Source organism: Gymnoscopelus microlampas, assembly GCF_963454915.1.
Source record: "Gymnoscopelus microlampas genome assembly, chromosome: 7".
NCBI classification, from domain to species: Eukaryota; Metazoa; Chordata; class Actinopteri; order Myctophiformes; family Myctophidae; genus Gymnoscopelus; species Gymnoscopelus microlampas.
This window is the reverse complement of record NC_139944.1, coordinates 35,438,685-35,465,781: the sequence shown is the minus strand read 5'-3', so window position 1 is coordinate 35,465,781 and position 27,097 is coordinate 35,438,685. Positions and strand designations below refer to the sequence as shown.

The window sequence follows — 27,097 nt, the reverse complement described above, 5'->3', positions numbered from 1 at the left end:
AAAATCACGTAAAATAAGAACTGTGTTCCAAAAACAAAAGAGTTTGGGCATTCTGTCAGGGACGTGGCTCTGTATTGTTCATGATTTTTAGTTACAGTATATTTGATACAGTCTTTGTTTGGGGAAAAAAATTCTGCAGCGGTACCCGGAAGTAGCGTTGGAAAACGACATTACCTTGGAGGAAATCACTGTCCCCACTGAAGCCACTCTGTCAGAAAGATTCCTGAGATTAGACATTCTGTGACATGTGTTATCATTGGGTGTTATTAGGTATTTAGTTTGTTTGATGAAACAACTGAGAACTGACAATACTACTCTCCTACAGAAAGAAGAAATCCAATGTAATGCTGCTTATATGTGCCAGTGGGCAGCCTCATGTATTATAGGAGATGTAGTTCTGTCATTTAAGCCTGAGAATTGTAGTCAATTTGTTTTCTTTGAATAAATTAGTACAGTACAGTCAGTTGGTCTTAACTATGAGTAAAATGCTACAAGGTTTCTATTACAATGGTAGACTGTATGCCTTAAGTTGTTGGCTCAAGTCCAAAGCCTACTTTTTAGAGAAGATTATGTGACACATGCATATAGCTACTAACCTGAAGCATAATTTATACATTCGTCATACGATGGTGTCGGCTGCCAAAAATAGACTTTCGAGTAAGAAAAACGCAACGGCAAGCAACACGTACAGTATTAATTACGGTTAAAAGTCATGAATAAATCATTATATATCCTGAAGGATGGATAAATCTTTTAATCACAGTGGAGGCATCCCTGTTTGGGCACTTAATATCAATCACATTAATACGTTTGGCAGCTTGGCTGACACATGTGGATCCAGCCAGGAAGGGTGTGGCTAAGCTTTTAAGCTCACATGGTGTTCATCAGCACGTTCCCACCAGAAATGTGTCAAACTAAAACAACAGTTTACAGCATATGACTTGACAAATCATTAACGTTTTATTCACTGTAATCACAAACAGTCAAGTCAGGCTGGACTTTTGTTACTATTCTAAAAAGAACCTACTACTTTGTATTAACTAAAGATTTCATTATTTGTTGTTGTTTAAAGTATTTACTACATGTCAAATAAAGTCTGTAAAATGTGCTTTGTTATGCAATATATTTAACAAACACATGATGCAATACTGACACTCATAAACATTGTGCAAATCCATAAAAATGAAAAAAATAATCAAAACCATAGCCTATTACATCATTCCTGGTGATAATTTCCACATGCACTTTATTGGATCGATGGTTTTGTTTTGAGAGAAGCTTAAAAACAAACACTTTCTTCATATTCTCCGTTAAGTAGCTAAATGTTCTGTTTATTCAGAAAATATTTTGTTACTTTACCCTACGCTTAAGGCTAATTTATACTTCTATGTGCGACCATGTCACTCGCAGAAAATAACAGTTTAAGGATATTAGGATCTGTGTTTCAGGATGGGGACAAATTCATCACTGTTCTTCTAGTTGGTGTTACTTCTTCCTCAGGACACGCTTGCTCCTACCCTTTGTACTGAGAACAAAGCAAAAAGGTGAGCACAACTCCACTGTATCGAAGTAAAATATAATACTGTACATGTGGTCCTGGTACTATAGCTAGATGATCATTTATCCTAAACGTTACGGAGCAGGCAAATTTCAAAGGCTTCATATCAAAACATTCAAAACTTGTGACACCTTCCTTCTCAAAATAGGTATAACTTATATGTGGTAGGTTATCAGGAAAATTAAAACATTGTGTACCTCAAGGCGAACTGTTATCTTAGATTCTTGAAAATATTAAAAGAATATATACTCGATAATATATAATATTCTCGAGTTTTCCCCAATATTTGTACTGAACTGAGCAGCGTAAGCATGTAGTATGCATGTGACGCCATGCTCTACTTTATCAAGTATACTGCAGGCCCAAATATACGGGATGTACAACTCATCTTCTTATTAGAACATTACATACCGTAGATCAGGGGTACTCAACAGGCGGACCGTGGTCCATGACCGGACCGCGGGACACCTCTCTGCGGACCCTGGGAAAATTATATATATTTTTTTCTTTTTTCCCAAAAAAATATTTCTATAACCCTAACCTACCGCGCGCGCATGTGCGGACCCTAGCCTTATTCAAAAACGTATTTGTGGACCTTCAAGATTTGTTGTTGAGTACCCCTGCCGTAGATAGTGTAGGCATATGTATTGTTCTGTTCATCACATGTTTGTTTGCCCAGCACAGTCTGTTCCTGTCCTGTCTATCTCTATCAGTCATCTCCCAGCCACCTCTGCAAATGTATATAATTATGCTCTTTATGTATTCATAAACTGTAGAACTTGTCACGTAGGATTGCCTGGTATCATCTTGTTCTCAGAGCTCACTGCTTGCCAACAATGAAGTAATTTCACCACTCACCACCCTTAATAGAGGAAAACTCTTAGGACCACAACAGAGGTCTATACTTAATTCACAAAGCATTTTAACCTAAAGATGTGCCCCTTGTTTTTATCAGCTCCAGAACAGAAAGGCCCATGGCAGCAATAATACGTCAGCTAGTGATCCCTTTCTGCTCCAGTATACATTTTACTTATGATACTATTAACTATATATCATCAGTAAAGTCTATATTGTAAAAATTACAAACAAGACCGGACCTAATAACGGCGTGGCTTCCATGTGGATCTCTGACGTCATGATAACGTCATATTGACTGACTTCCAAATAATGGAGTTATTTGTCTCTCCATTGACTTCCAGCATAAAATATGTTTTTAAAAGTTAAATATTTGAAGTATAACATGAAACACAGGGGATTTACTTCCTTGGTCTACTGGCAGTGTACAGTACACAAGCAATTTTAGCGCAGATCGTTCCAGTGGTTTGCAAGATTAGCTGCAGGCACACAGAGAAACAGACAGACCCTCTTCTAGACTGCTTACCTTACGCAACATAAATACAGCATAGCCTACTAGGCCTACACAATAATGCAAAGTACTATATGTCATACTTTACCATCATCTAAAACGTATTATTATGTCATCAAATTGATCATGCTATACTGGGTGTCAAAAAAGTCCCAATATTGTATTATCATAAAGAAAGTCATACTACGTCTTCTTCAAAGAAACGTCATGCTATACTATGGCATCAAGGAAACGGCATACTATACTATACTGTTATAAAATAAATGCCATACTATATTATTATCTCATACGATACCATATCATTAAAAATATATATGTTTTGGCTACTATAACACCCACAATAAGCCATACTATACTATGTGGTGAAAAAGTTAGATAAATAGTAGTATGAAAATAGCAGTAGTATAAAATATGATCATCATTACTATCTAGGTGGAATATGCATTTTGGTGAATAAATTTGTATTTTGTGTTCTGGCTCTCCACTTTTATATATATATGTTTTATTGAGTGGATGAGTACAAGGTACAACATGCTTCTTGACAATTCAAAAACCATATACATAGTCATCGAACAAAAATCAAGTAGGGACAAGGGATTAGTTTCTCAATACATTGCGCATTTAGATTTTAGCGGTGACATTGTAACTCCACCCGCCCAAAGTTGTATCTTTTTTCCTTCACACCATTCTCATACTGTATGCATACATGTATGCATTCGTCCTCAGACTCTCTCCCTCACTCATACACCTGCACACACACACACGGACACACCCGCACACACACACACACACACACACACACACACACACACACACACACACACACACACACACACACACACACACACACACACACACACACACACACACACACACACACACACACACACACACACACACACACTTACAGGTTACCTATACCAGTGGGGGGCATGCATTAGGCTACAGACCCCCATTTAATGGCATTTCTATCTCTGGGACCCCAATTTATATTGTAAAATCAATGTTAATTTAACTCTGAGAGTGTACAAATGGAACCAAATGGACCCATGTGTACACTCTCAGAGTTACAGACCCATAAGAGTCCATTTGGTTCCTATCCAACATTTAGCTGGGGACCCCCTGGAACCCCCTCAAGGACCCCTGGGGGTCCCCGGACCCCACTTTGAGAACCAATGACCTATACCACAAACATATAACAAGGGCACCCCACCTCACTAATACAGCAGGCAAATTTAATCTGCTAAAGATGTCCTTCTGGTTAACGGAACTGTTGTGTGATAGCTATCCGACATGGGAACAGGATTTGTTACTCCTCTATAATTTGAGTACTTGTGCTGCCATTCTTATCCTGCAGCCCTGGCATTTGATCCTGCGGCTTACCACGAAAAAAACAATATGCTTATTAAAGTTGTGGTAAGCTTTAGAGACACCGAAATAAAACTATAAAACTAAACTATAACTCACCATAAAAAATCTATTTCATTTATGAAATAGATTATTTATGGTTGAATTAATTAGTGTTCTACAACAGCTTGACACTCACTCACTCACTCACACACACACACACACACACACACACACACACACACACACACACACACACACACACATGCATTTATTATGGTAGTTATAACAAAATATTATCAGGAATCAACCCAGGCAGTGTTTCAACATGATTATTGGATTTATTAGTCATGGTTTACACACACCAGTGTTAATTTTAACAGCAAATTCTGATTTAGTCTTTTGAATAACACATAATTTAGTTTTAGTCCTATTTTAGTCATCTGAAATTGTTTAGTCTTAGTCTAGTCTTAGTCGACTAAATATCAAAATATTTGTTTGTTTTAGTCTTTTAGTCTTAGTGAGAGAGGAGCATCAAAGCTTTGCATGAGTACTAGTTTATTGGATCCTGCAAGCTAAAATGGCAGACTTAAGCTTCATTGTGAATCACTCAGCATACACAAAGTAGGGATTTGAAGATAGAGATCAAATGTTTTGGATAGCAACAGAGGGGTGTTCATCGTTTTAATATGAACTATATTATCAGACATGACATCATGCTGTGGGTTTAGGCTTCCTCAGCTGCTGCCATTAAATCCAGGCTCTCCCTCCGGTCTGTGTACATGTTTGTACATTTGTTGTTCGTACGTGTTTACAGGCCCTGTCCTTGGCCGAGAATCGTCTCTTTAACCCTTGCCTTTTGTTTTCCCCAATCCTGTTGCGGTTGGGTTTCCTGGAGGAATAGCATCACCATAGGCCAGCTGACACCAGTAAACTGCCATGGAAGCCACTTCTAACAACAGCTGGTGGAACGAAATCTTGAGTGTTAATTTTAACTCTGAAGAGTCTACAAAATGGACCCGAAAGGGTTCCATTTTGTACACTCTTCAGAGTTAAATGAACACTCACGATTTTTGTGTGTAGGGAGCAGTGGTGGAAAAAGTGCTCAAATGCTTTACTTAACACATTGGCTGCCAATTATTTCAGATTTTTTGCAGTAGACTGCCAGAAATTTTTCAATGAAAAAACAAAAGTACTCAGGAGCCGAGATACAGAATTTTTAAGTTTCAAGTTAACAAGGAAGTGGATGGGAGTCTAAATCTTCGAAAAATCATATCTCCTTGGTCTTTGGGTCAAATTAAAAAAGAATCAATAAAACGCAGATCTGCGTCTTTGGTGCCAATTATTTCAGATTTTTTGCAGTAGACTGCCAGAAATTTTTCAATGAAAAAACAAAAGTACTCAGGAGCCGAGATACAGAATTTTTAAGTTTCAAGTTAACAAGGAAGTGGATGGGAGTCTAAATCTTCGAAAAATCATATCTCCTTGGTCTTTGGGTCAAATTAAAAAAGAATCAATAAAACGCAGATCTGCGTCTTTGGCAGCCAATGCGTTCTATTCAATAGAACGCAGATCTGCGTTTTTGGCAGCCAAGGTAAACGTATCAATACTGCAATGTAGAAATACTCTGTTACAAGTAAAATTGTTAATGTAGGTTTTGTAATAATAATCAAAATCTGCACTACTGTAGAAACTAAAGTTTTCAAATAAATGTAGTGGAGTAAAAGTACAATATTTGGATCCGAGATGTAGTGGAGTGGAAGTATAAGTATTGGAAATTGGAAATACTCAAGTAAAGTTCAAATACCTCAAAATTGTACTTAAGTACAGTACTTAAGTGAATGTACTTAGTTACTTTCCACCACTGGTAGGGAGAGGTGGTGGTCGGACAGTCGGTGTCGAAACAGGAGGAGGTCACTGGGTGAATTTTTACATCAGTGCAGGCTTATCGGTTTTAGAAGGGATTTATCAATTGGTGTATTTCTGTTAGTGGAACCGCTACGGCTTGTTATTGGACAGTGCAGTAGTATGTAGACATAATTAACTTTGATCCACCTTGGAGAAAGGTCACATCTAATTGCAAAAGTATGTGTGCATGAAATGAAATCTTGTTTTATCCCATCTGGATAAATGTAATTAGGTCATAGGGTCCTAGACATAAGGGTCACAGTAAATTCCTCAGTGTTCATTTAACTCTGACGGTTTACAAATGTAACTAGATTGCCGTGTAAGTGTCCATTTGGTTGCATTATATACACTCTCAGAGTTAAAGATGGATAAATGAACACTTTTTACTGAGGATTTTACTGAGTACATAACTTTTCACCATGTTTCCCAAAACAGACTCTTTATGAAGTTGTCATACATATCATACTATCATACCAAATGTGTTGGGAGAGGGGGTGGGGGGGATAATGCTATTGTGTGCCTTCTTTCCAGTTATTTTGTGTCTATATTATATACCATGTACTGTCTAAATAAATCATGTCATACTTACTTCTTCTGATGATCAGAAACCCGGTTTCTCAGTACAGTGACCTGAAATAAAACACGACATGACTCAGTCATGTATACCAGCTTGCTTTCTGTTTTCTCTGATTTGTCTCGCAGAATCTGGCAGCACTGCTAGTGGCTCCCCATTGGCTTAGACCTGTTGCTTATTTCTCTCGCAGAATCTGGCAACACTGCCATAGAGGCAAGAGGCGTGTCTAGTACCATAGCTTGGGAGGACGCCCGTTCAGAGTATGGGAAAGTATCCCCATTGGCTTAAAGGACAGCCAATGATGAAAAAGTGTTGAGAAAGTGTTGAGAAAGTGTTGACTAGAAAAAATGATTTGAAGATTAGTGTCATGTCAATGACAGTTTGACATGCTGAACTTTGATCACTGCCTTGTATGCCCTCAAGTCATGTCAATATGTACAATGCACAGCAGGGAATGTGCATGAGGGCAATTATGGAGATGAGACTTTTTTTTCTCTTCTCATTTAACAATGTAACCAGTTACGGTACATTCTCTAATTTAGCTCTGCTTTTATCTACTGTATCTGTCCTGCTTTTGAGAGAGGATGAGTGAGTTTATGAGTATAAGTCAGAGTAAGTGTGTGAATGCGAGAGAATGAGTGGTTCTGTATCTCTGAGAGTTGCTTGAGATGAAAGTGTAACTGTATCAACACCTGTCAGGGTATGTATAGACACAATGTTATTTTAGTGTACATAAGATAAGAATAATAGAGATAGGAGGTATGTGTAAATTAAGTAATGTGTATAGCCTACCTCGTACTTCTGCCTCCTGGATTTATACTGAAGTTCGAATTTCTCTGCCTCAAGTTGGTTCATCCACTTCCAAAGCTCATTGGCCTTTTCCCTGTCAATATAAATACACAATACAGCAGCTTAGAGGAGGAAAGTACTCAGGATGAGTAGGGTATGTTGTCACAAATTCACCATAGACCTATTCCAGCAAGGTAAATAGTTCATTGAGAGAAGCTACTGATTTCTGTTGCAAGAGAGTAAACTAAAACCAACTAAGTTCCTTTGTTTGTGTGTTTGCTGTACCTGAGTTTGTCTTCACTCTGGTTTTCAAGGTTTAACTCCTTACGCCGATCACTTAAAAGTGTCCTTTTCTTCTCCCTCTCTGTTAGCTTTTTCGGCGCGCCCTTGGTTTGTGTCTGAAATTTGGAAAGAAATCTGTTGTTGCTTTAACCACTTAAACCGTCCCTCAGGGCTCAATACTAGTGTATTTTCTGTTTTCTGTTATTGTGGGGAAAACTTTCGCTGAAAATAGCCGATCGACAAGCTCACAATTCGACGCTGTGAGCTTGTCGATTTTCAGCCAAAGCTTTCCCCACAATGCCTATGCTGGGGTCTAAGTGGTTAACTACAAGCATTCTGTCAGTCCCAAGTCTTTATATTACAGAATATGAGTTACCTTGTATCCAGTGAAATTCAAGCTGGCAAGGATGTTCTTCTTTTTGGCATCTTCAGCTGCTTTCCTCTTTGCCTCTTCCTCCTCTTTCCTGGTTTTCTCTTCCTGGAGGACCAGATGAGTTTTGACCTCACATTCACAGTTCTTACATTTATGTCAGGCTGTCAAGGATCAAAATCCAACTGGGGTCAAATAGCACTTTCAAGTAATTAACATAAACTGTGGGGTAACACTTTACTTAAAGGTTGTGTCTATAATGCATTATAATCGCATTTATAATGTAATATAATGCACTTATAATGCATTATAACACTTGTTATAAATGTTTATAATCATGCATGACAACTTATAACAATGTTTATAATGTATTACAAGTGCTGGTCATAATGGATTATAAGCTCAGTGGAACAGCACATTATAACTACCTTAACTTAGCTAGTTAAAATGTGTCTTTGTTATAAGTTGTTGTGCATGATTATAAACATTTATAACAAGTGTTATGAAGCATTATAATGCATTATACATGTCGTTATAATGCTTTATAGACCTGACCTTTAAGTAAAGTTTTATCTGGTAGTGTGCTGTTCTACTGAGTTTATAATGTATTATGACCAGCAAGTTATAATACTTCATTAATCTTGTTATAAGTTAATAACAAGTGTTGTTATGCCTTATAAGTGCATTATAATACATTATAAATGTGGTTATAACACATTATAGACCCAACCTTAATATAAAGTCTTATAGCGTAAAAGCGTATAAGCGTAAAAGAGCATAAAAGACACACACAGGCACAACACCAGAAGGAGCCCCACTGATCTCTGTTTCGGGGAAAAATGGGGTCAAATTCGTTCTATTGCTATGCCGCGAGAATGTGGAATGCCCTACCAACAGTAATACAAAAAATGTGACTCCTTACCCTCCTTCAAAACCACTCTAAAATAGTGCCTACAGGGGGCTGCAATTTGTAACTGGCCCCTGGAAAAAATCGAAGCTAATCACCGGAAATGACCCTATTTTTGTTATTTGCTGTACCACAATGTATAATATTGGTTAATAATAAGTGGTTAACACCTAGGACAATAACTCATGTCATCGGAAACCAAACATCCACCTTTCAGCCAAACAGGAATCCCCGCTTGACCAAGGGAGATAATAGGCTTCTGGTCCTCAGGCTTGGCTACTCTGCTAGATTCACCCTGCTTTGGCCTCCCCCACCAGGAAACGTGATCCTGGCCTAGCCCCCATTGTAGCCTATCCACCTGGATTGTAACCATTGAAAATAGCAGACCTACAAGCTCACAACACACAGCGTCTATTTTCACACATAAACATATATTTTTGTTTCACCTATAATAATGTGTCAAAATATGGACGCCAGAGTGAAAGTAATTAACCCACACAAGAAACCAAACATCCACTGCTCAGCAATAGGGGAATCACCCCTTGGTCAAGGGAGATATCTGGTTTCTGGTCCTCAGTTGAGGCTACTCGGCTACACTGACATAATTGGAATTATTTGCCAATACAATTTGACCCAGTTCTCATCTGTATCTCATACACACCGCTAGTTTGTTTTGACGCTCTTTCTCTTTCTCCGTTCTGATCTTGAACTGGTCTGCTCGGTCCGTACGACGTTTCTCCTAAAGTGCAAGAGGACGTGAAAAAGAAAAAGAAAGAAAAAAAAGGAGAGCTAGTTAATTCTTTCTATGAAGCCCATGTCTATGATGCATTATAAACATTTCAGTCAGACAAACTATTTATAAGATGTTGTAAATTAAAAGCAACAGGCGCATACCAAACATCCAGGCATTGACAGCAGGAGGAAGAACAGTGAATGAGGTGAGTTTAAATAGACCGCCAAATTGGTCAGCTGGTTGACGCGTCAGCATACCCATCACGTATGCCAGTGTTTCCCAAGCAGTGGGTCGGGACCCATTTTTGGGTTGTGGACCCATTTGTATGGGTATTTTTCCGTTTCCTACATTTTTTTAATTATTAAAAAATAGATATAAACAAACAAACAAAACAAATATTTTGGGTCTCGAGCTAAAACGTTTGGGAACCACTGCTGTACACCAACATATTAATGGGTATGTGTAAACTTCTCGATTGTATCTGCCTGAACTATGAGCTCGCAGGCTACGCATCATATGTATAATGCATTAGTCATATAGTATTTATCTATGCCAATAATAACAATATATAGTATTATGTGCAGATTATAATACATTATTATAGACATGGGCTTCATAGAAAGTAGTGTTACTAAAAGAGCATTACAACTATGCCTTATAACCAAGATATACAGTAGTACTACCACATAACTGAAATGTCCAGTTTTGAGTTCCCACAACTCTCCCAAATCCCACTAAAGCAGAAATGTGATTAAACATGTATCTAAATAAAAAGGCTGCATCTGTAAAACGCAAATGTACCATTCGATCAGAAAGACCAAGGAGCTCCTCTTCTTCCTTCTTGCGACCCTCAAAGTGAGCCTCGATCAAGGTCTGAAGCTCTGTCAGGTCCTTCTCCATACGCTTTCGATGGATGTCCTGTAGTTGTTGGGGAAAATCGTAAAGAAATTAGCTACATCACGATCACTATAGACTACTACACTACGGAAATTATTGATATACAGTATATGCCAAAGCGGACTCACGTCAAAGTCCACTTTTTCTCCATCTGGGATTTTTGGAGCTGCTAAGCCAGGCAAAAAACCTGGCCTTAAGTAGGGACAAGATTGTTTTTAAAATAATAAACATTGCCCATTAGTGGTAAGAGCTCTCATTGTCAATACACTTTGGTTATAAAGGTGTTATTTTACTACTCACTTATTCTTTGGCTTTGACCCTTTTGTACAAGTATGTTCAATGTTGCAAAAGGAGAAAACATAATTTTAACAAACACATGTAAATATTTTTACTTTCTCACACATTAACCAGTTATTTATGTGATGAATATCCCTTCCATAGCCTACCTCCTTCTTCATTCTCCTCCACGTCATCTGCTGAAAGGTGACAGGGTCGTGTCAACTTTGACTGACTTGGAAAGGTCTATACTCTAGAGAGCTGACATTTGAAATAGACTGTGATAGAAATAGTGGGGGCCAGTGCTAAACTATGTAGACTAAGAGCCTGGCTCTCAGATAGTCCTATAACTTTATTTATATGCCGTAAGTGAAGTCATAGCTGCCATGTTTTGCGCCAGGTGTATAGGTTTTTTATTGTACCTGCATGGTTGGTTTCCTCCCGAGTCTCTGCCTCTGTTGGAGAGATTGACAGTTAAAGAGGGAAAGTATGAGTAAAGGGAAAACCTGTCTGTCTTTGTCACTTTTTCTTTCCCCATCAGTCACCACTGTTTATCTCTTCCCCAGTGATGGGCGTTAGCCCAGCCCTTAAGGCCCTGACACACCAAGCCGAAACTGCATTGTCTTAATTACGGTGGAAGACAGTCATACAATGATCATAATTACAGTATGTAGCACTCCTAATCCTGACACCAAGAAAATATGATTATTAACAGTCTGAAACAATATGAAAAATTATCTTAACAAACATGTTTCTTTGTATCTAAATTGTGCTTTAAGCAATGGCCAATGCAGCTCGAACAAAGTATATGTATGGTTGAACAGCACTACAAGAGACAGGATGTATTCTTTTGTTTCTTCAAGGTTTCACATTTCACTAAACCACACCATTATGTATAGAGTGCTGTTTTTCACTTCACCACACAGCACTGCTTTGTGATTACTTAAACATTTTTAAAGAGCTACTGTATACTCCAGAGTTGGATACTACTATTTTATACTTTGTCGTACAACGGTGTCACCCAAAAAAAAATTCTGGTGATGGAACTCATTGCTAATCATAGAGTCAGAATGACTAATTCATTTTTAAGTTGAATCAATGGAAACAAAGTCTTATGCACACCTGATCGGCTCAAAGACAGGTGCGTATAGGCAGGGATCAACGGAGAGAATAAAATAAAATGACCAACACACCGTCTGCACTTGAACAATAGGAACACTTTTATTTAAGCAACGTTTCGGTCACATAGACCTTCTTCAGGCATCAAATGCATGCAATTCATGGAGACTAAACTAAACAAAATTTATTTTGTTTTTGTTGCATTTCTAAGTTAATAATTTGATGACCGTCGGAGTCTCTGGTTCTTTCCTCTGCACTAAAAGAGTCTCCTACTGAGTCTCCTGAGTCTCCTACTGACCGATGACCCGTCATCAAATTATTGGCTCAGGAATGCGACAAAAACTAATAAATCTCCATGAATTCAAGGTTTAATGGGGTGTGTAATTGATAGAAAGTAAGTATTGTTTTGGGTGAGCTACTCCTTTAAGTGGTTAAAACAAGAAATGACAAGTCATATTATACCAGGTGTTTCTCTCTGTGAGCATGTGTGTGTGTGTGTGTGTGTGTGTGTGTGTGTGTGTGTGTGTGTGTGTGTGTGTGTGTGTGTGTGTGTGTGTGTGTGTGTGTGTGTGTGTGTGTGTGTTAGCATACATTTGTTGTTAGCACTTAGCACTCAGTAGCATGCCCAGTAGCAACGAGCGACATTAAGCAGCGCTGACGGCCGGGCGGCGATACACTCTCGTCAGCCGCAGCAGAGTGAATGAGAGAGGGGGAGAAGAGAGACAGGGGAGGGCGTATGATCCCATAGCATGGGAGGACAGCCCGTCTCCCCACTGGCTTAAAGGACAGGCAAAACGGGGAAGTGTCCCCATTGGCTTAAAGGAGTAAAGGACAGCCAGGACAGCCAATGATGAAAAAGTGTTGAGAACGATCAACTAACGACTAGTTGATCAGTCTCTTCCTAGACCAGGCTGCAGCTGGTAAAAATCTAATCTGGCCTGCTGTGGCATCAGTATCACTCTTGTAGACTCCTGCAGAGACACCATACAGATGTCACTCATATATGACGTATGACTCCATTATTTGGGCAAGGTTTCAGATCGATCCGGCCGCCATTTCTATTATGAATTTTAAGTTCAATACAAAATAATCAAGAAATTTATATATACACAAAAAATATACATACACGTGCGAGATGCATACTGGCGGATCAGTCCAGCGATTAATGAGATTAATCCCGAAACAGAGACAAACAAACAGTCAGAGGGGCGAAAACATAATCTCCCCCTTGCCCTCGGCCTGGCGGAGATGATGATAATTAATTCCCAATTTGTCACCAGCTTTGACATTACATAACATTTGACAGCAATCCAACTTTCAATGTAGTTTTGTTAGTGTCACTAATACTAACCTTGCTGATGCCAAACGCACCGTGAAAGAAAACGATACAGCCATCACACATTATTGTCTGCTAGCTTCCCCAAAAATGCCACCCGTTTTGGCCAGAGTGTTTCCGTAAGCCAAGGTAACACTAACCTCTTCCTTCTGCACAAAAGGTAACCCAACCTTCTGTACCTCCAGTGGACCTTTAACTGGCATACAAATGAGGCTGGGTATTGTTCCCTCGCCACCATCATCCCCAAGGTAGTCCATTGAGAACAAGCTGACCTACATTGCTATCCAACACTAACTGTGCTCTGTGTAAACAGGGGCTGCTCAGATTCATGGGCTGCCACACTGTGGTGTTGTGGCCCAAATGGACACATGCACCAAGGTGGGCACAGTAACAGAGAAAAGTACCCTATTATCTTTTATCTAGAACAGGGGTCTTCAACAGGGGGTCCGGGACTCCTAGGGGGTCCTCAGAGTTACTACAAGGGGGCGCCAAATCTTTGTGTGGTATAGGGACTTTTTATTTTACACTAACCATTTGAACCCTGGCATCCCTGTTCTGAGGGGAACATTAGCCGAAAATAGCACATATACAAGCACACAACCTCTCGCGCTGCGAGGGGTTGTGAGCTTGCAGATCGGCTATTTTCGGCAAAGAGGTTTGGTGTGGGGGAAAAAGAGCAGACCAAGTACAGAGCCAACAGTCAAGTTTACAAAGTATTGAGGGTTTAAGTGGTTAAAAGTCTGAAAACACATTTAACATGAATACAATACTGTATGTAGTGGGGGTCCCTGCTTCATCTCTCTCTCAGCTAGGGGGTCCTTGGCCTGAAAAACGTTGAAGACCCCTGATCTAGAACCTAGTGCACCTCTTCATTAATAACCACTTAAACCCTACTTAAATTAACCTGGGACCACCCAGGGGTCTGTACATTCTTTCCCCCTACACTGAATCTCTTCACAGAAAAAAGCTGATTTTCAAGTTTTTTTTTGTTTTTAAACCCTTCACTTCAGTTAACCACGACTCACCCAGTTACCCTTTCCCTTTACACCAAATCTCTTTGGTGAGCTTGTAGATTGGCTATTTTTGCTGACGTGTTGTGAGTCTGTAGATTGGCTATTGCGACAAACGTTTTCCTATTTTTAATGTTCTTCCACTAATGACATAAGAATAGGGATGCAAGGGTTCATGTGGTTACGAAGTACAGTGTCTTTCAGAATTTGTTTAGGTATGAGCTAGAGCAGCTCCAACCAAAACCAAAGAGAAAGAATTAGCTATAGGGTCTGTCTGGGAGAGACAACATTAACTCATTCGTTATATATGGTGATATCCCAATGCCAAAAATACAGTGTTGTACAATGGATTAGCAGAATCCGAAACTATATTAACTTTAAGCAGAGGAATTCATTGTGTAAAGAAGATAACTTATAGTGGCAGAAAAAACAAACCCACAGCTTATGTAAATATTGATCTGTTGCTGAGATCTAGGTAATGTTTTACACTTCTTAATATATTGATTGTGATACATACCACCAACATCTTCCTGTCCTTCCTCTGCTACTGGGACCATGTTGGAGAGAAGTGTTCACACATTAGCATGATATCCTTTAGGTCAGATACCCATGCATAAGATCAGTCAATCAATTTTCACCATGATGCATACAGAATGATGCAAATCAGACACACACTTTTCAAGCATGTCAAATAAGGTCATTTATGTTAGTGGAATTAATTCTGATCAACCGTATATTCTGCATAATGAGAATGTTTTATCGTTTAGTTGCCATACAGTTATGTTATATTTAGCATATCAGAAAATATCTCTGACAACATGCAAATAAGTATCTAAATTGCTAGCCCCAGCTTTGCTTGAATAATAAATAAATACAATATTAATTATAAGTAGATGTTATATAAAGCCACATTGCCCCTGTATGTAGTTCCGAATTGTGAAACTGACTTACTTTCTTGTTCCCTGGGTGATAAAGACACACACAAAAAGAGAATGTGTCTCAATTGATGTCACTATACTGGTATGTTTACACACAGTTTAGATAACCATTCAGAAATTAACTACTCTACAGTTATTATTCTTTTACTTACTCATTTGCTTCTTCTGTGTCAGACATTCTTTGAGAAGTTGCACCTGTATGGGTAAATAAATAACTGAAATCAGTTGACAGTTAGACTGTATTATAATAACAGAATGAACGCTCCCAAATTACACAGCTTGTCATTGATGCCAACTCAGCAATTATCTAACCAGCACATTTTCCAAACTACACTGCAATTCGCTAACACAAGACATTTTAGAAAACCAAATTCAAATATAAATTCAATATTAAAAACAAATAATAGTATGCAGACTCACCCTGATATATCGATGTGCGCTTGACTTGGGATGCTTGACAATGTGATATTGTATACTCTGTCCCTCTGTTTGGGCCTAAGCTTTTAAACCTAACTGCAGATCACATGGCGGCAAGCTGCCCATGTCTACAATGGGAGGGAGGGCACATACCTACACACAGATGGTAGGTAGGATCAGATACATAAGATCAACACGTATACTCCATGGACCTTCATTATCTATTTTTACAAGTCCAAACCTGGAACAAGCAGCAAAGGATTAAGGCTACAAAGGTAGGTTGGTTTCTTAGATACATGAAAGGTTTGCAATAATTATTTCATTTAAACTCACACTTGGCAGACATTCACAAACAAAAGAAACACCTCATCGTGAAATTCATGTCTTGCTTGTGTCAGATTTTGTCAAATCTAATATAACATAGTTTTAGAGCATGCTGTAATTCAAATATTCAAATACATAGTATGTGTATGAGCAGTGAAATTATAGCAACCCTAATACAAAGGTATTTTATAATCAAATAACTGAGTTGTCCCTTAGGAGAGTGAAATGAAAGAGTAATTCTAAACCTCACACCCTTCTAAGCACCTGGCCTTTACTGTGAATTGCTGCCCTCTGTCCTCAGGCAATAACATGTGATAAACGAGACGATAAACACCCTTTATACACATGCCAAGTCTTTTGATACGGTCAGACACTATTTTTGATACTATTAATACTAGATCTGGCCCCACACACAAGCCAAATTACTCATGGTGTTATGGTTCAGCTTATGCCTCTCAGAAGTCAACGCCAAAATATAAAACTGTGTTAAAGATGCAGTCCAGTTACAGCACAGCAATCCGTGTTGAAATGGCCATCAATAAATGCTATTTGTCATAACGTGTGGTGATGATGGCTCTGCTGCTCTGTCTGCCAGGGTTTTTATTTGTTCTTTGTTTCCTATTTGCAAGAGGATGGGAGGTAGGGCTTGGAAGGTCATGAGTGCTATTGGGACACCGAACCTGGGTCTGGTTTGTCCCAGGATTTAAAAGCTCATGAAGCTCCACCCATGGGCCATGGCAGGGGAGACTCTACACCCACCCATCTTTTGGTTTTGGGTGTCTTTAGTTTTGCACCAGAGCCTACACTCCCATGGCATGATTCACAACTGATCACTCGTGTCCGATCCATCCATCTTTGTCATACAAGTCTGGGCCGGGTTATGACAGCCATGGCCATATTCACATGGTTTATTATGTCATATTCCAGATTATGACTATGACTTATGAGCAAAATGTACGCCATGTGAATGTGACAATGTGTTCAGTTGGCTTAAACTCATTTTGGACTAGAATGCATGGTGAGAATATACTGCCATCTAGCTGCAAATAACTGCCTTGCACAATAAGTGAATAGTTTTACAGGAGATAGGCTTTAGGCCAGGCCAGTGGTTATGTGAACAACACTCACTTGGGAAACGTCTACAATGCTCTACCACAGACTTTCTCAAACTATGGGTTGGGGCCCCAAGTGGAGTCGTGGGAAGGTGACGGTGGGTTGCACATTAAAATGGAAAATAAATGGAGTTTGAAGTTACAATCTGTTTCTATAGGAAGGATTAGGCTACCCCAAACAAGTTTGAAAGGGGAATATCCCTTCAAAATTAAGAAAGCTATTAAAACATTTTGGTTATTAAGAATACAAAGGTAATTTTGCACACAGGCCTATAATATAATATCAATTCAAATCTGTTATCCAAATGTATATATACTAGAAGTTCGGGCCGCTATGCGGCCCGAACGTCTAGCGTGACGCGTCGTTCACTTTGCAGTGCCACCTTACAGGCACCTCACAGTGTGAGAGTTATATATAAAATTATCCTGAGTTAGTGAATCCCATTGGGTTACATAACTAATTGATTTCCAACTTGTACTGTTTATTGTACATTGTCAGCACTGTAGTACAATAACTCAAAACTTCTCAACATGTAGGTACATAGAGCTATCATTAATATGACTGAACAACAGAATACATGAAAGAACCAGAGCATACAGTACACTGTGTTTATTTAAGTGAAAATGAAATATAAAGACTTTATACCAACAGGTTTAACAAAAAACAACACAAAAATGCTGAACAAGAACACATTGTGTAAAAACATGTAAATTCAAGAAACCTGATCATTGCATTTGGAGGCTTGGCTACTTGTGAATGAAAGTAGAACAATTGATTAACTTGTGGTCTCTTTCTGTAATCTAGATTGGTTTATGTTTTTTTTTTTTTTTGCTATTGTCCATTTACTGGGCGACGGCACCATCAAACATCTTCTTTCTCCCCTCCATACCAGACATGGCTTCCACGTTCTTCCTCCAGTCGCTCACCTCCGCTGTCTTCTCCTATTGGAAACATTAAACCAGAGGATCTCAACCATTTCATGTCAAGGACCCCCAAATTGATATGTATTTGGCCGCGGACCCCATGGGGACCCCCATAAGAGAACATGTGTCAACATTTGTCAGCATTTATTGAAAACAGCAAGTATACAAGCTCACTTTTTACTATTTTATATAAAGGCTAGTATATGTAACTTTAGCAAACTAGAGGTTCGGGCTGCTATGCGGCCCTCACATCTAGAGGCCCTCACATCTAGATCCGACCAATATGCCCGTATATGGAGAACTCTGTATGTCAGTCTTTGTCCCTTTTATGCCCATATATGGAGATCGTGTATAGCTGCATTGGGATCTCCTTAGGCTATATGGCTGAGTCATAGTGACATGAGCGTGACGACGTGGTCCACCGGCTGGCCGCCCACCGGCCGGTCCTCCCTTAAGTCATTCAGTGCCTGACTTATTTCTGGCAGTTTGGCTCTGAGTGCCAGAGCCAAAATTCATTGTAAAAAAAAAAGTGCTTAGGAGCCGAGATACAGCCTTTTTCAGTAAGAAGTTAAACAAGCAGTGAATGGAGAAGAACATTTTCAAATCATGATATATTGGTTGGGTTTTTTTTAAATATTGTTTTTTGGAATCTTGTATTTTTTATTTTTTGACGTCTTAGACGTCCGGTGGCACAGGGCTTATGATACAACGGACGTCTTAGACGTCCAGTGGCACTGAATGAGTTAAGCAAATATAAGACATGACTTTGACAAAATATGTCAAGATAAAGACATATGCAATATTTTAGGATAATTGAATGGTGAAATGTAGATAATGATGGGTTTTCAGAATTGATATAAAATATCGTCCACAGTCAATTAGCTCTTCCTCTTTGTCTGCCATTATACGTTTCTCAAACCCACCTTCTCTGTGTCCTCCTTCTTGACTGATTTAAGATTTGCCCGCAGGTCCATGGAGACCTTATGCTTGGAGCCCAAGAGTGAGCGCAGGATGGCGTCTGCAGAGACTCTCACCCGCCGCAGGCTGGGTCGTTTGAACTTCCCTCGCAGATCCAGAACCTTGATGGTCAGGTCTTTGATCTGTAGAACAAGTGGAGTGATACAATACATGGTACACATGTCATCTGTCATGACACTTATCCAGACACTTATCCATTTATAGTATGAGTGGACTCGTGGTGATAATAAAACCCTGAACTTTGTAAGTGTTATGCCATGCACTACCAATGGTTCTACTTTGCTGTTAGAGTGGCGGTGTCGACAGACATCCTTAACTGGGCCCATTTATCTGTAGTTATAGAAGTCACTTCCATAGCGAGTATTAGCGACCTTCGGTTACCTCTCTTGTGTTGTGCACCACCCTGGCGTCAATGTCGTACCTCTCTTCATCCACCACGTCGATTTTGGCATGTAACTCCTGGCATAATGTCTATGTGGGCAAGAGAAGGTGGTGAGGTCAATGTAGAAAACCTCTCCAATATGACTGTAAGGTTTTACAGAGGGAAAAAAACAGAAAGTTGTTGTATTCATTGAATATTCACAGGGACGTGCACAGATAGACTCTAGGTGGTGCTAGAGCACCTGCCCTTTGCCCTCTTGACCAGAAGTGCCCTTTTGAAAAAAAGAAAAGAAAAGTTTTTTTTTTCCAGTTTACAGCAGGGGTCTTCAACAGGGGGTCCTCAGAGTTACTACAGGGGGTCCGCCAAATCTTTATGTGATATGATTTTTCTTTTTACCATAACCACTCGAAACCTAGCTTTCCTTTTCTGAGGAGAACTTTAGCCAAAAATAGCAGATCTACAAGCTCACAACGCCTCGCGCTGCGAGGCGTTGTGGGCTTGTAGATCGGCTATTTTTGGCAAAGAGGTATAGGTTTAGAGGGAAAAAAGAGCAGACCAAGTAAACAAAAAAAAGTATAATTTACTTGAGCACGTGCCCCTCAAAATGTCTGTGCACGCCACTGAATATTCATGTCTTTAACACAGATCTAAAAGCCCCGCTCGGGTCACCAAAATCAGTAGCGCTCATCCCGTTATCGATTATGGAATTAAATACGTTGTGAGATATGTTTCTTCTTTACCCCGAACCCCCCCGACCCCCATTGTGTATAGTCCCTGGCAATGCTAACCTCTACTGTTTGGAGGGTGTAGACAACCACATGTCTCCTCTGACACCCATGATGTTGCCAGCCACTCCTTTTTATCTGACAGTGAGGAGTTTTACCGGCAGGACATAACGCATGTGTGGGAAACATGCTATCCGATTCCTTCCCCGTTCTTACCTCTGCTGAACAGGTCAGGCACTGTTACCAACCTGTAGTAGGCAGGCCCTAGCTGCGACAGAGAACACTCTCCCCAACCAGCTTCCCACAAGCAAACACGGCCAATAGGCTCTATGCACAGCAGCCATATTGGAAAGAAATTGGGCCTCTTTTTACTTCCTTCACAGGTTTTGCCAATGCTACTAATTAAGGCTTTGTTCCATTTCATGTAACACAGTGGTTCTCAAACTTTTAATTTCAAGGACCCCCATAACTCTCAGAGTTACACACCTTTTAAAATGCACAGTACCCTGACTATATTTGACCCGAATGGAACAGAGCCTTCATTAGTATCATTGGTAACACCTGTGAAGGAAGTAAAAAGAGGCCCAATTTCGCTCCAAAATGGCTGCTGTGCATAGAACCTATTGTGTCTCCACAGTAGTGGGCAGGAACTTTTACCATACTCAGACAGTGGCCATTTTGCTCTTACTTAACCCATTTAGACCTGAGGCCGATTCTAAAAACGCCTTCTAAATCCTGACCACATTTTTTTTCTCCAAAAATACATATGTTGCTCTCTCTCTCTCTATATATATATATATATATATATATATATATATATATATATATATATATAGCTGTTGTATATATATATACATAAGTCTAAATGGGTTCACTCAGGGGGATATGAAGGGTATGACGGGTGGATATATACATCAGACAAAATGGACGCTGTTTGAATGAGGTCCATTCTCCATTGTACCTTAAGTTCTTCCAAAGACATCCTGGTTATCTGTATTGGGGGAGCCTTCTCTTCCAGGTACCTCACCTTCTCCTCCTCCTTATCCACCAGTTCCTGCTCCAGGTCCTCTTTAGCCTTGGCTACCATCATGCTCTGAGACAACATGAACAGGAAGCCATAAAGGTGAAAGTGTCAGTGAGAGATTGATCAATTCTCCGTCTCCGGGACGGATTGATACAACTTGTGTTAACCACTTAAACCCTAGTCTAGACTTAGTAAAGTGGACCAGTTGGATCTGTACTTGGACCGCTTTTTGACATCGACACCAAATCTCTAAAATAGCCGAGTTGTACATCTGCTATTTTTGGCTAATGGCTAATGTTCCCCCCAGAATATGGATGTAGGGGTCAGGGACGTCACGGGCTCTCAGAAGGTGGGGGGGATGGACTTTTGGTGGACTATACACATTATTTTACACTTTGGCTATTCAAAAATAGCAGATATACAAGCTCATAGAGCGGCACCAAGTGCCGCGCTATGAGCTTGTAGATCTGCTATTTTTGAAAAATCGTGAAAAACATTTCTAACTGTCAAATGTAAACAAATTTTGTATTTTCAAAATGTTGCGTTTTTTGCGCGGAGTTTTTTTTGGTGTTTTGTTTACTTTATTTCGGTTTTAGGATTAGGTTATTTCATTCTTATTTTTGCCTCATTTTACCCATTTATTATAAAAAAAAAAAAGTTTTGATTTTTTGATTTTTTTAAAGTGGGGGGAATGAAATCACGGATCTGTGAGAGTGAGGGTGTCGCGTCGTACGCACAGTGAATGGCCGTGACACCCCTGGTAGGGGTTCAAGTGGTTAATGGTCATTCAGTTATAGCCTATTATAAGGACTGACCTTTAGCATGAGCTTGCGGGAGGCTGAAATCTTGGATTTCCTCTGTGTATTAAAACAACATAATTTGAGATTAGTTTTAAAAACAAAACATTATTGCAGTGACGTTCTGTGGTGCTGTGCTGATCTTACCTCTGGACTGTTGGTAGAAGGCCATTTGAAAATATAAAAAGAGCACAAAAGGGACAGGAATTTAACTTGAAATTGTTAACAGCAAACTATTTTAATCACCATGCATTGTCGTGGTCATGTTTCTATATATAATAAACCTGATGATGGTCAGATATCTAGAAAAGTAAACAGAAACCCAATACTTACTTTTGCTCAGGCATCTTGGCAGTTTAGATTACCCCTGGAAGACAAAAATAAAACCTCTGAAGTGCATGTCACCGTGGAACACTTGAGTCTAAAGCCCTGTTAGGTCTTAATTAAGGCTTCCATTTGTTGTTCCACCCGACTCTGTGCTCCAACATTTATACATTCCAGTGCGCATCTGCTGTATATACGGGATCCTCCAAAGATTATCTAGGCTTAATTCTATCCCACCCAGTATTACTTAGGCATTTTTGCTATATAAAGAGCAAACACTGCAGATTCAACTCTGCAAGAAAGTAAAAATAGACTTCACTTTGTTGCGGGTGGCCATAGCTGAATGGGTACAGAGGGTCCCAGCTTTGATTCCTGGCCCTGGCTATGTTTCATGTCCATGAGCAGGACACTTAACTGCCCCCCCCCCCCCCCCCCGCCAGCGCTCATCAGGACCATCTGAGAAGCCATCAGCTGGGTGAAGCTGGAAACTGAATTTCCCCTGATTAACCAGGTCTCTACTTTCCCCCTTTCCTTTCCCCCCTCATTGTTCTTGGATTGGATTTTGCTGTGTTGCTGTGAGACAAGAATGACAGGAGAAGACATACCAGGTCAACACTAAAAGTAAAGAAAAGGCTTAGGATTCTAATCCCTGAAGAAGACCTTACCAGGTCAAAACGTTGGTATTCTTTAAATAAATCCTGTATCGTCGCTATGAGTGCGCAGCCTTTTCTTTACTTTTAGACTTATTTACTAAGGTCAGCAGCACCTCATAAATACTAGTGTGCGCCCTTCTCTATTTCATATTTACTTATCGACAATGCAATCCAGTTGCTGTGGGACGTGTTTGTTTGCTTACCGTCTGTGTCATCAAAAGTGCTGTTACATGATGCTATTATAGTGGCCTAATGAACCCTGCTGGCCTGCTCGGCAATATCAGTCAGTCACCTCCCAGTGCTGATAGTGGCATGTCCCCCGAAAAAGGAAAGTGATGGCAGACAGAGAGGCATGACCAATATGGCAGCTAAACTAGGCCCAAGAGATAACATCAACCCCACCTGTGTTTTTCCACTGGTCAGGATAAAGACAGAAACAAACATCAGATTCCTTTACCTTGAGGTATTATACCTTTTTTCTTTCTTTCTTTCTTTCTTTCTTTAGGTACTTCCATTTGAGGTAATCAAATGATTATTCCATTCGCCAGTTCCATTAGAAATAGAACACTAAATTAATTAGAGTAATGGTTATGTACACAATCAAACTGTGCTTGCAAAATAATGTACTGTATATACTGTATGACAAAGTTCTACAGATAATTCCGTAATCTATTTGAAATGTTATACTTCATCAGTATTTCAAACTCCACCACACAGGGTACTCATGGGTTGGTAGAAGCTGTATAAGGACAATGGAAAATAGGCCTATGTTTCTGGAGGGTACACAATACAGAATATACTGTATATGAATACAAATAAGCCTGGATCTGGAATTATAAATACTGTACTTTGTACACTCCAGAACAATGCAGTATCTTACTTACAGTAGTTTGTTTAGTTTGTTATCTCGTAATTTGTAACATCCTCACAAATGCAGAAGGCAGATAGTAATTTGAGGTTAGTAGTTTTTGTTGTTGCTGTTATTCAAAACTGTAATGTTGTTTTAAATTATGGAAGATACCCATGGATGATGGAAGATTGGGAAGTAAAAAGATTCTCACCACTTTCATTCTAGAAATGTATCGATCTCTTCCCCATGTGATGACCAACGATGGATCACATTATAACTATGACACCAGCAAGCCGAGAAATGTTACTGTATTGATATACCACCAACATTGGCATATCAGAGTAGATTACAGTATGTTCAAACTGATAAGAGGCTGCTAGATAACCATCAGGAAAATTGCATTGTCTTACCTTTCTCTGGTGATGACAAGAAGAAAAGTGATGGTGAGCAGAACACACCACAGTATCTATCTCAGTCACCTACAGTATTGTCACTTCTGTCTATGGTGGCGAGACTTAAATAGGCACCCCCCCAAAAAAAACAGACGCACGCGCGTGTGCACGTTTATGCACTCATGCAGAGCCACACACACACATTATGTCTTTCTCACACACACACACACACACACACACACACACACACACACACACACACACACACACACACACACACACACACACACACACACACACACACACACACACACACACACACACACACACACACACACACACACACACACACACACACACACACACACACACACACACACACACACACACACACACACACACACACACACACGCACAAAACCCAAAAGAGGGAGTGGTCTTGATAACAATGATTATGACGGTGAACTTTCCAGTGGCATTGACATGTCATGACCCCGTCTTCTCTTATGGTGTTGTGTTTGGGGTCAGCACTCTGTGCCAGGAGGGGATAAACACTTTGACAGCTCTTATGACTAGCTCTTGACTTGTTTTGTTTTTTTCCCTTTATGGTAGGATGGGTACTCTAAGGTCAGCATGCCATGTGCATTTGGAGTCAACACTAAAGCCTGTTCTTCCATATAGGATACTTTAAATACAGTTCCACCCAGTGTCCCTCATCCTGGGCCTTCCACATAGAAGAAACAAGTATATGTGACTGTACTGTACTGTACTGTACTGTACTCTTACTTAATGCTTCCTGCAACGACACATGTTTTGGAATATGGAGGTGGACTGTTATTATAATTGTTGTTATTGTCTCCGCCAGGCCGAAAGGCAGGGCGAGAGACGGAGAGAGTGTGTGTGTGTGTGCGTGTGTGTGTGTGTGTGTGTGTGTGTGTGTGTGTGTGTGTGTGTCCCTCTGTGACCAGCTAATCTCCGCCACCGTTGGCTTGATCGCAGCGAAACTGTGCACACACACTCCCTGGATGCCAATTCCGAACTTTTGCCCCAATTTTTTCACATGGGCCTTTTATAGCGCCACCAGGAGGCCGATTTGTGCAAAACATATTTTTTGACAGTCCTCCTACAGATTTTGTCCAAAAATCTCGCAAATTGGTACACAGTATCTCTATAGTCATTAAACAAAACGGGTCTTTCAGATTTTTCATATTTCATCCTGATTGGCTAAAATGGCTTCCAAAGTTTGCAGGAGTGCCCCGTTTTCAACAAAATGCCTCAAATCATGAACACAGCATGCAATTTCCGTGAAATTTTGCACGCTTATTTACACTATGCCGAGGAAGAAATTCCACTTGAACATTTTCAAATCAGCCTCATGGTGGCGCTATAACAGGCAGATTCATGTTTTTAACTATAACTGCACCGATCTGTGTAAAACTTTGTATGCGCACTCCCTAGAAGTCAAGGAAAAACCTTTGCCCTGCATTTTTTACATTTGCCTTTTATAGCGCCACCAGGAGGCCGACTTATGTAAAACACATTTTTTTATATTACTCCTTCCGATTTTATCCAAATGTCATGCAAATCGGTACACATGATCTCCATAGTCATATGCCACCTCTCTCTCTCTCTCTCTCTCTCTCTCTCTCTCTCTCTCTCTCTCTCTTTCTTTCTCTCTCTCTCTATTTCTTTCTCTATTTCTTTCTCTCTCTCTCTCTCTCTCTCTCTCTCTCTCTCTCTCTCTCGTCGAGGCAGATGGTCCCAAAGCCTGGTTCTGCTCATGGTTTTTCCATATTCAATTCTGATTGGCTATGATTGACCTCCATATTGTGAGTCCTGGGCAGCCAACCCAGCCTGCAGAGATCTACGCTCTAAGGAACACACTTTTCTAGTTTTGTTGTATTGGATTATTTTGTTTCTTTATTAGTTTCATAACATTTATTTTCTTGTTGTAAACGTGAAATATATAATCAGTGAATTTAAAGTTTAAAGACAGTTCTGCAGTTCACCCTCACCTGTCTATAACTATCTTTGCTAAGGAGCCATAGTTAAGAGGTATGACTCGTTCTTCGGGCGATTAAGCGATTTGCCTGGTATTATTTATTTAGCTAGGGGTCTGTTGGTCAGTAATGACAGAAGAGATTATATCTCGTTCTCTTGAGACTGTCAGGCCCCATTTGGTCTGATTAGGATAATAGCTGCAGACGATGCTAAGCCATGGGCTGGTGAAAGGAATGCAGCACCAAGCGTGCAGTACAATGCCAACTAAACATAGACAAATGTCAGTGCCATGTGATCCTGCCACTCATTGAGTGGCTGTACTTACATAATAAATATCTAAATATTTCCTAGCACTATTATGTGCTAGGATGTGTGTACTGCAGGTGTGCATGAAGGCATGTGCTTAACTATACAGTATATGCGATGCGAGAGTGCGGTCTAGACAACACCAACTCAGGACTCCTGAATCGCTGCCCTCCACACTCTCCTATATCTAACATCAGGGTTTTAGGCTCTACAGAGTTGTTAGCTAAGCTGTCGTGCCGCAGTGCATCTACGTAGGTGGTGCGCTTCTTGCCTTTCCCCGGGTTGGCTCCCATAGTGTCAGTTTACTTGCCACTAGTTCCGGGTGCCTGACGCAGTGCCCTGCCAGTTTCATTAGTTTGTAGTTTTAGTTTGTTATCTCGTGTCATCACCTCAGGTTGAGCTAGAACTTGGGTTTTCAACTGATTATGAACCAGGGACCACCACCCTGACTGAGAATCAACCTGGGGACCACTGTTGT

The 27,097-nt window shown here is 40.0% G+C and overlaps 2 protein-coding genes across 4 annotated transcripts; both read right to left on the bottom strand.

Annotated features, from left to right (window-relative positions):
• Positions 1-739: 739 nt before the first annotated feature.
• Positions 740-16,689, bottom strand: LOC311049556 (troponin T, cardiac muscle-like). Of its 3 annotated transcripts, XM_084063194.1 has the most exons (15): positions 15,831-16,689; positions 15,563-15,605; positions 14,990-15,016; positions 11,430-11,462; positions 11,178-11,207; positions 11,032-11,050; positions 10,860-10,923; positions 10,636-10,752; positions 9,763-9,840; positions 8,201-8,302; positions 7,828-7,940; positions 7,546-7,636; positions 6,769-6,809; positions 1,970-2,039; positions 740-1,525 (listed from the first exon to the last, which is right to left on the bottom strand). In XM_084063194.1, the coding sequence occupies exons 2-14, from the start codon at positions 15,564-15,566 to the stop codon at positions 1,976-1,978; spliced, it is 783 nt and encodes a 260-aa protein (XP_083919320.1). In that variant the 5' UTR covers positions 15,567-15,605; positions 15,831-16,689; the 3' UTR covers positions 740-1,525; positions 1,970-1,975. The 3 variants fall into 3 exon arrangements, with proteins under 3 accessions (XP_083919320.1, XP_083919319.1, XP_083919321.1); XM_084063193.1 differs by lacking the exon at positions 15,831-16,689 and having other exon boundaries at positions 14,990-15,064; positions 15,563-15,576; XM_084063195.1 differs by lacking the exons at positions 1,970-2,039; positions 15,563-15,605; positions 15,831-16,689 and having other exon boundaries at positions 14,990-15,064.
• Positions 16,690-17,858: 1,169 nt separating this feature from the next.
• LOC311049560 (troponin I, slow skeletal muscle-like) lies at positions 17,859-22,233 on the bottom strand. The gene is made up of 5 exons (XM_084063200.1): positions 22,112-22,233; positions 21,234-21,365; positions 19,547-19,636; positions 19,111-19,287; positions 17,859-18,205 (listed from the first exon to the last, which is right to left on the bottom strand). The coding sequence occupies exons 1-5, from the start codon at positions 22,118-22,120 to the stop codon at positions 18,107-18,109; spliced, it is 507 nt and encodes a 168-aa protein (XP_083919326.1). The 5' UTR covers positions 22,121-22,233; the 3' UTR covers positions 17,859-18,106.
• Positions 22,234-27,097: the final 4,864 nt, after the last annotated feature.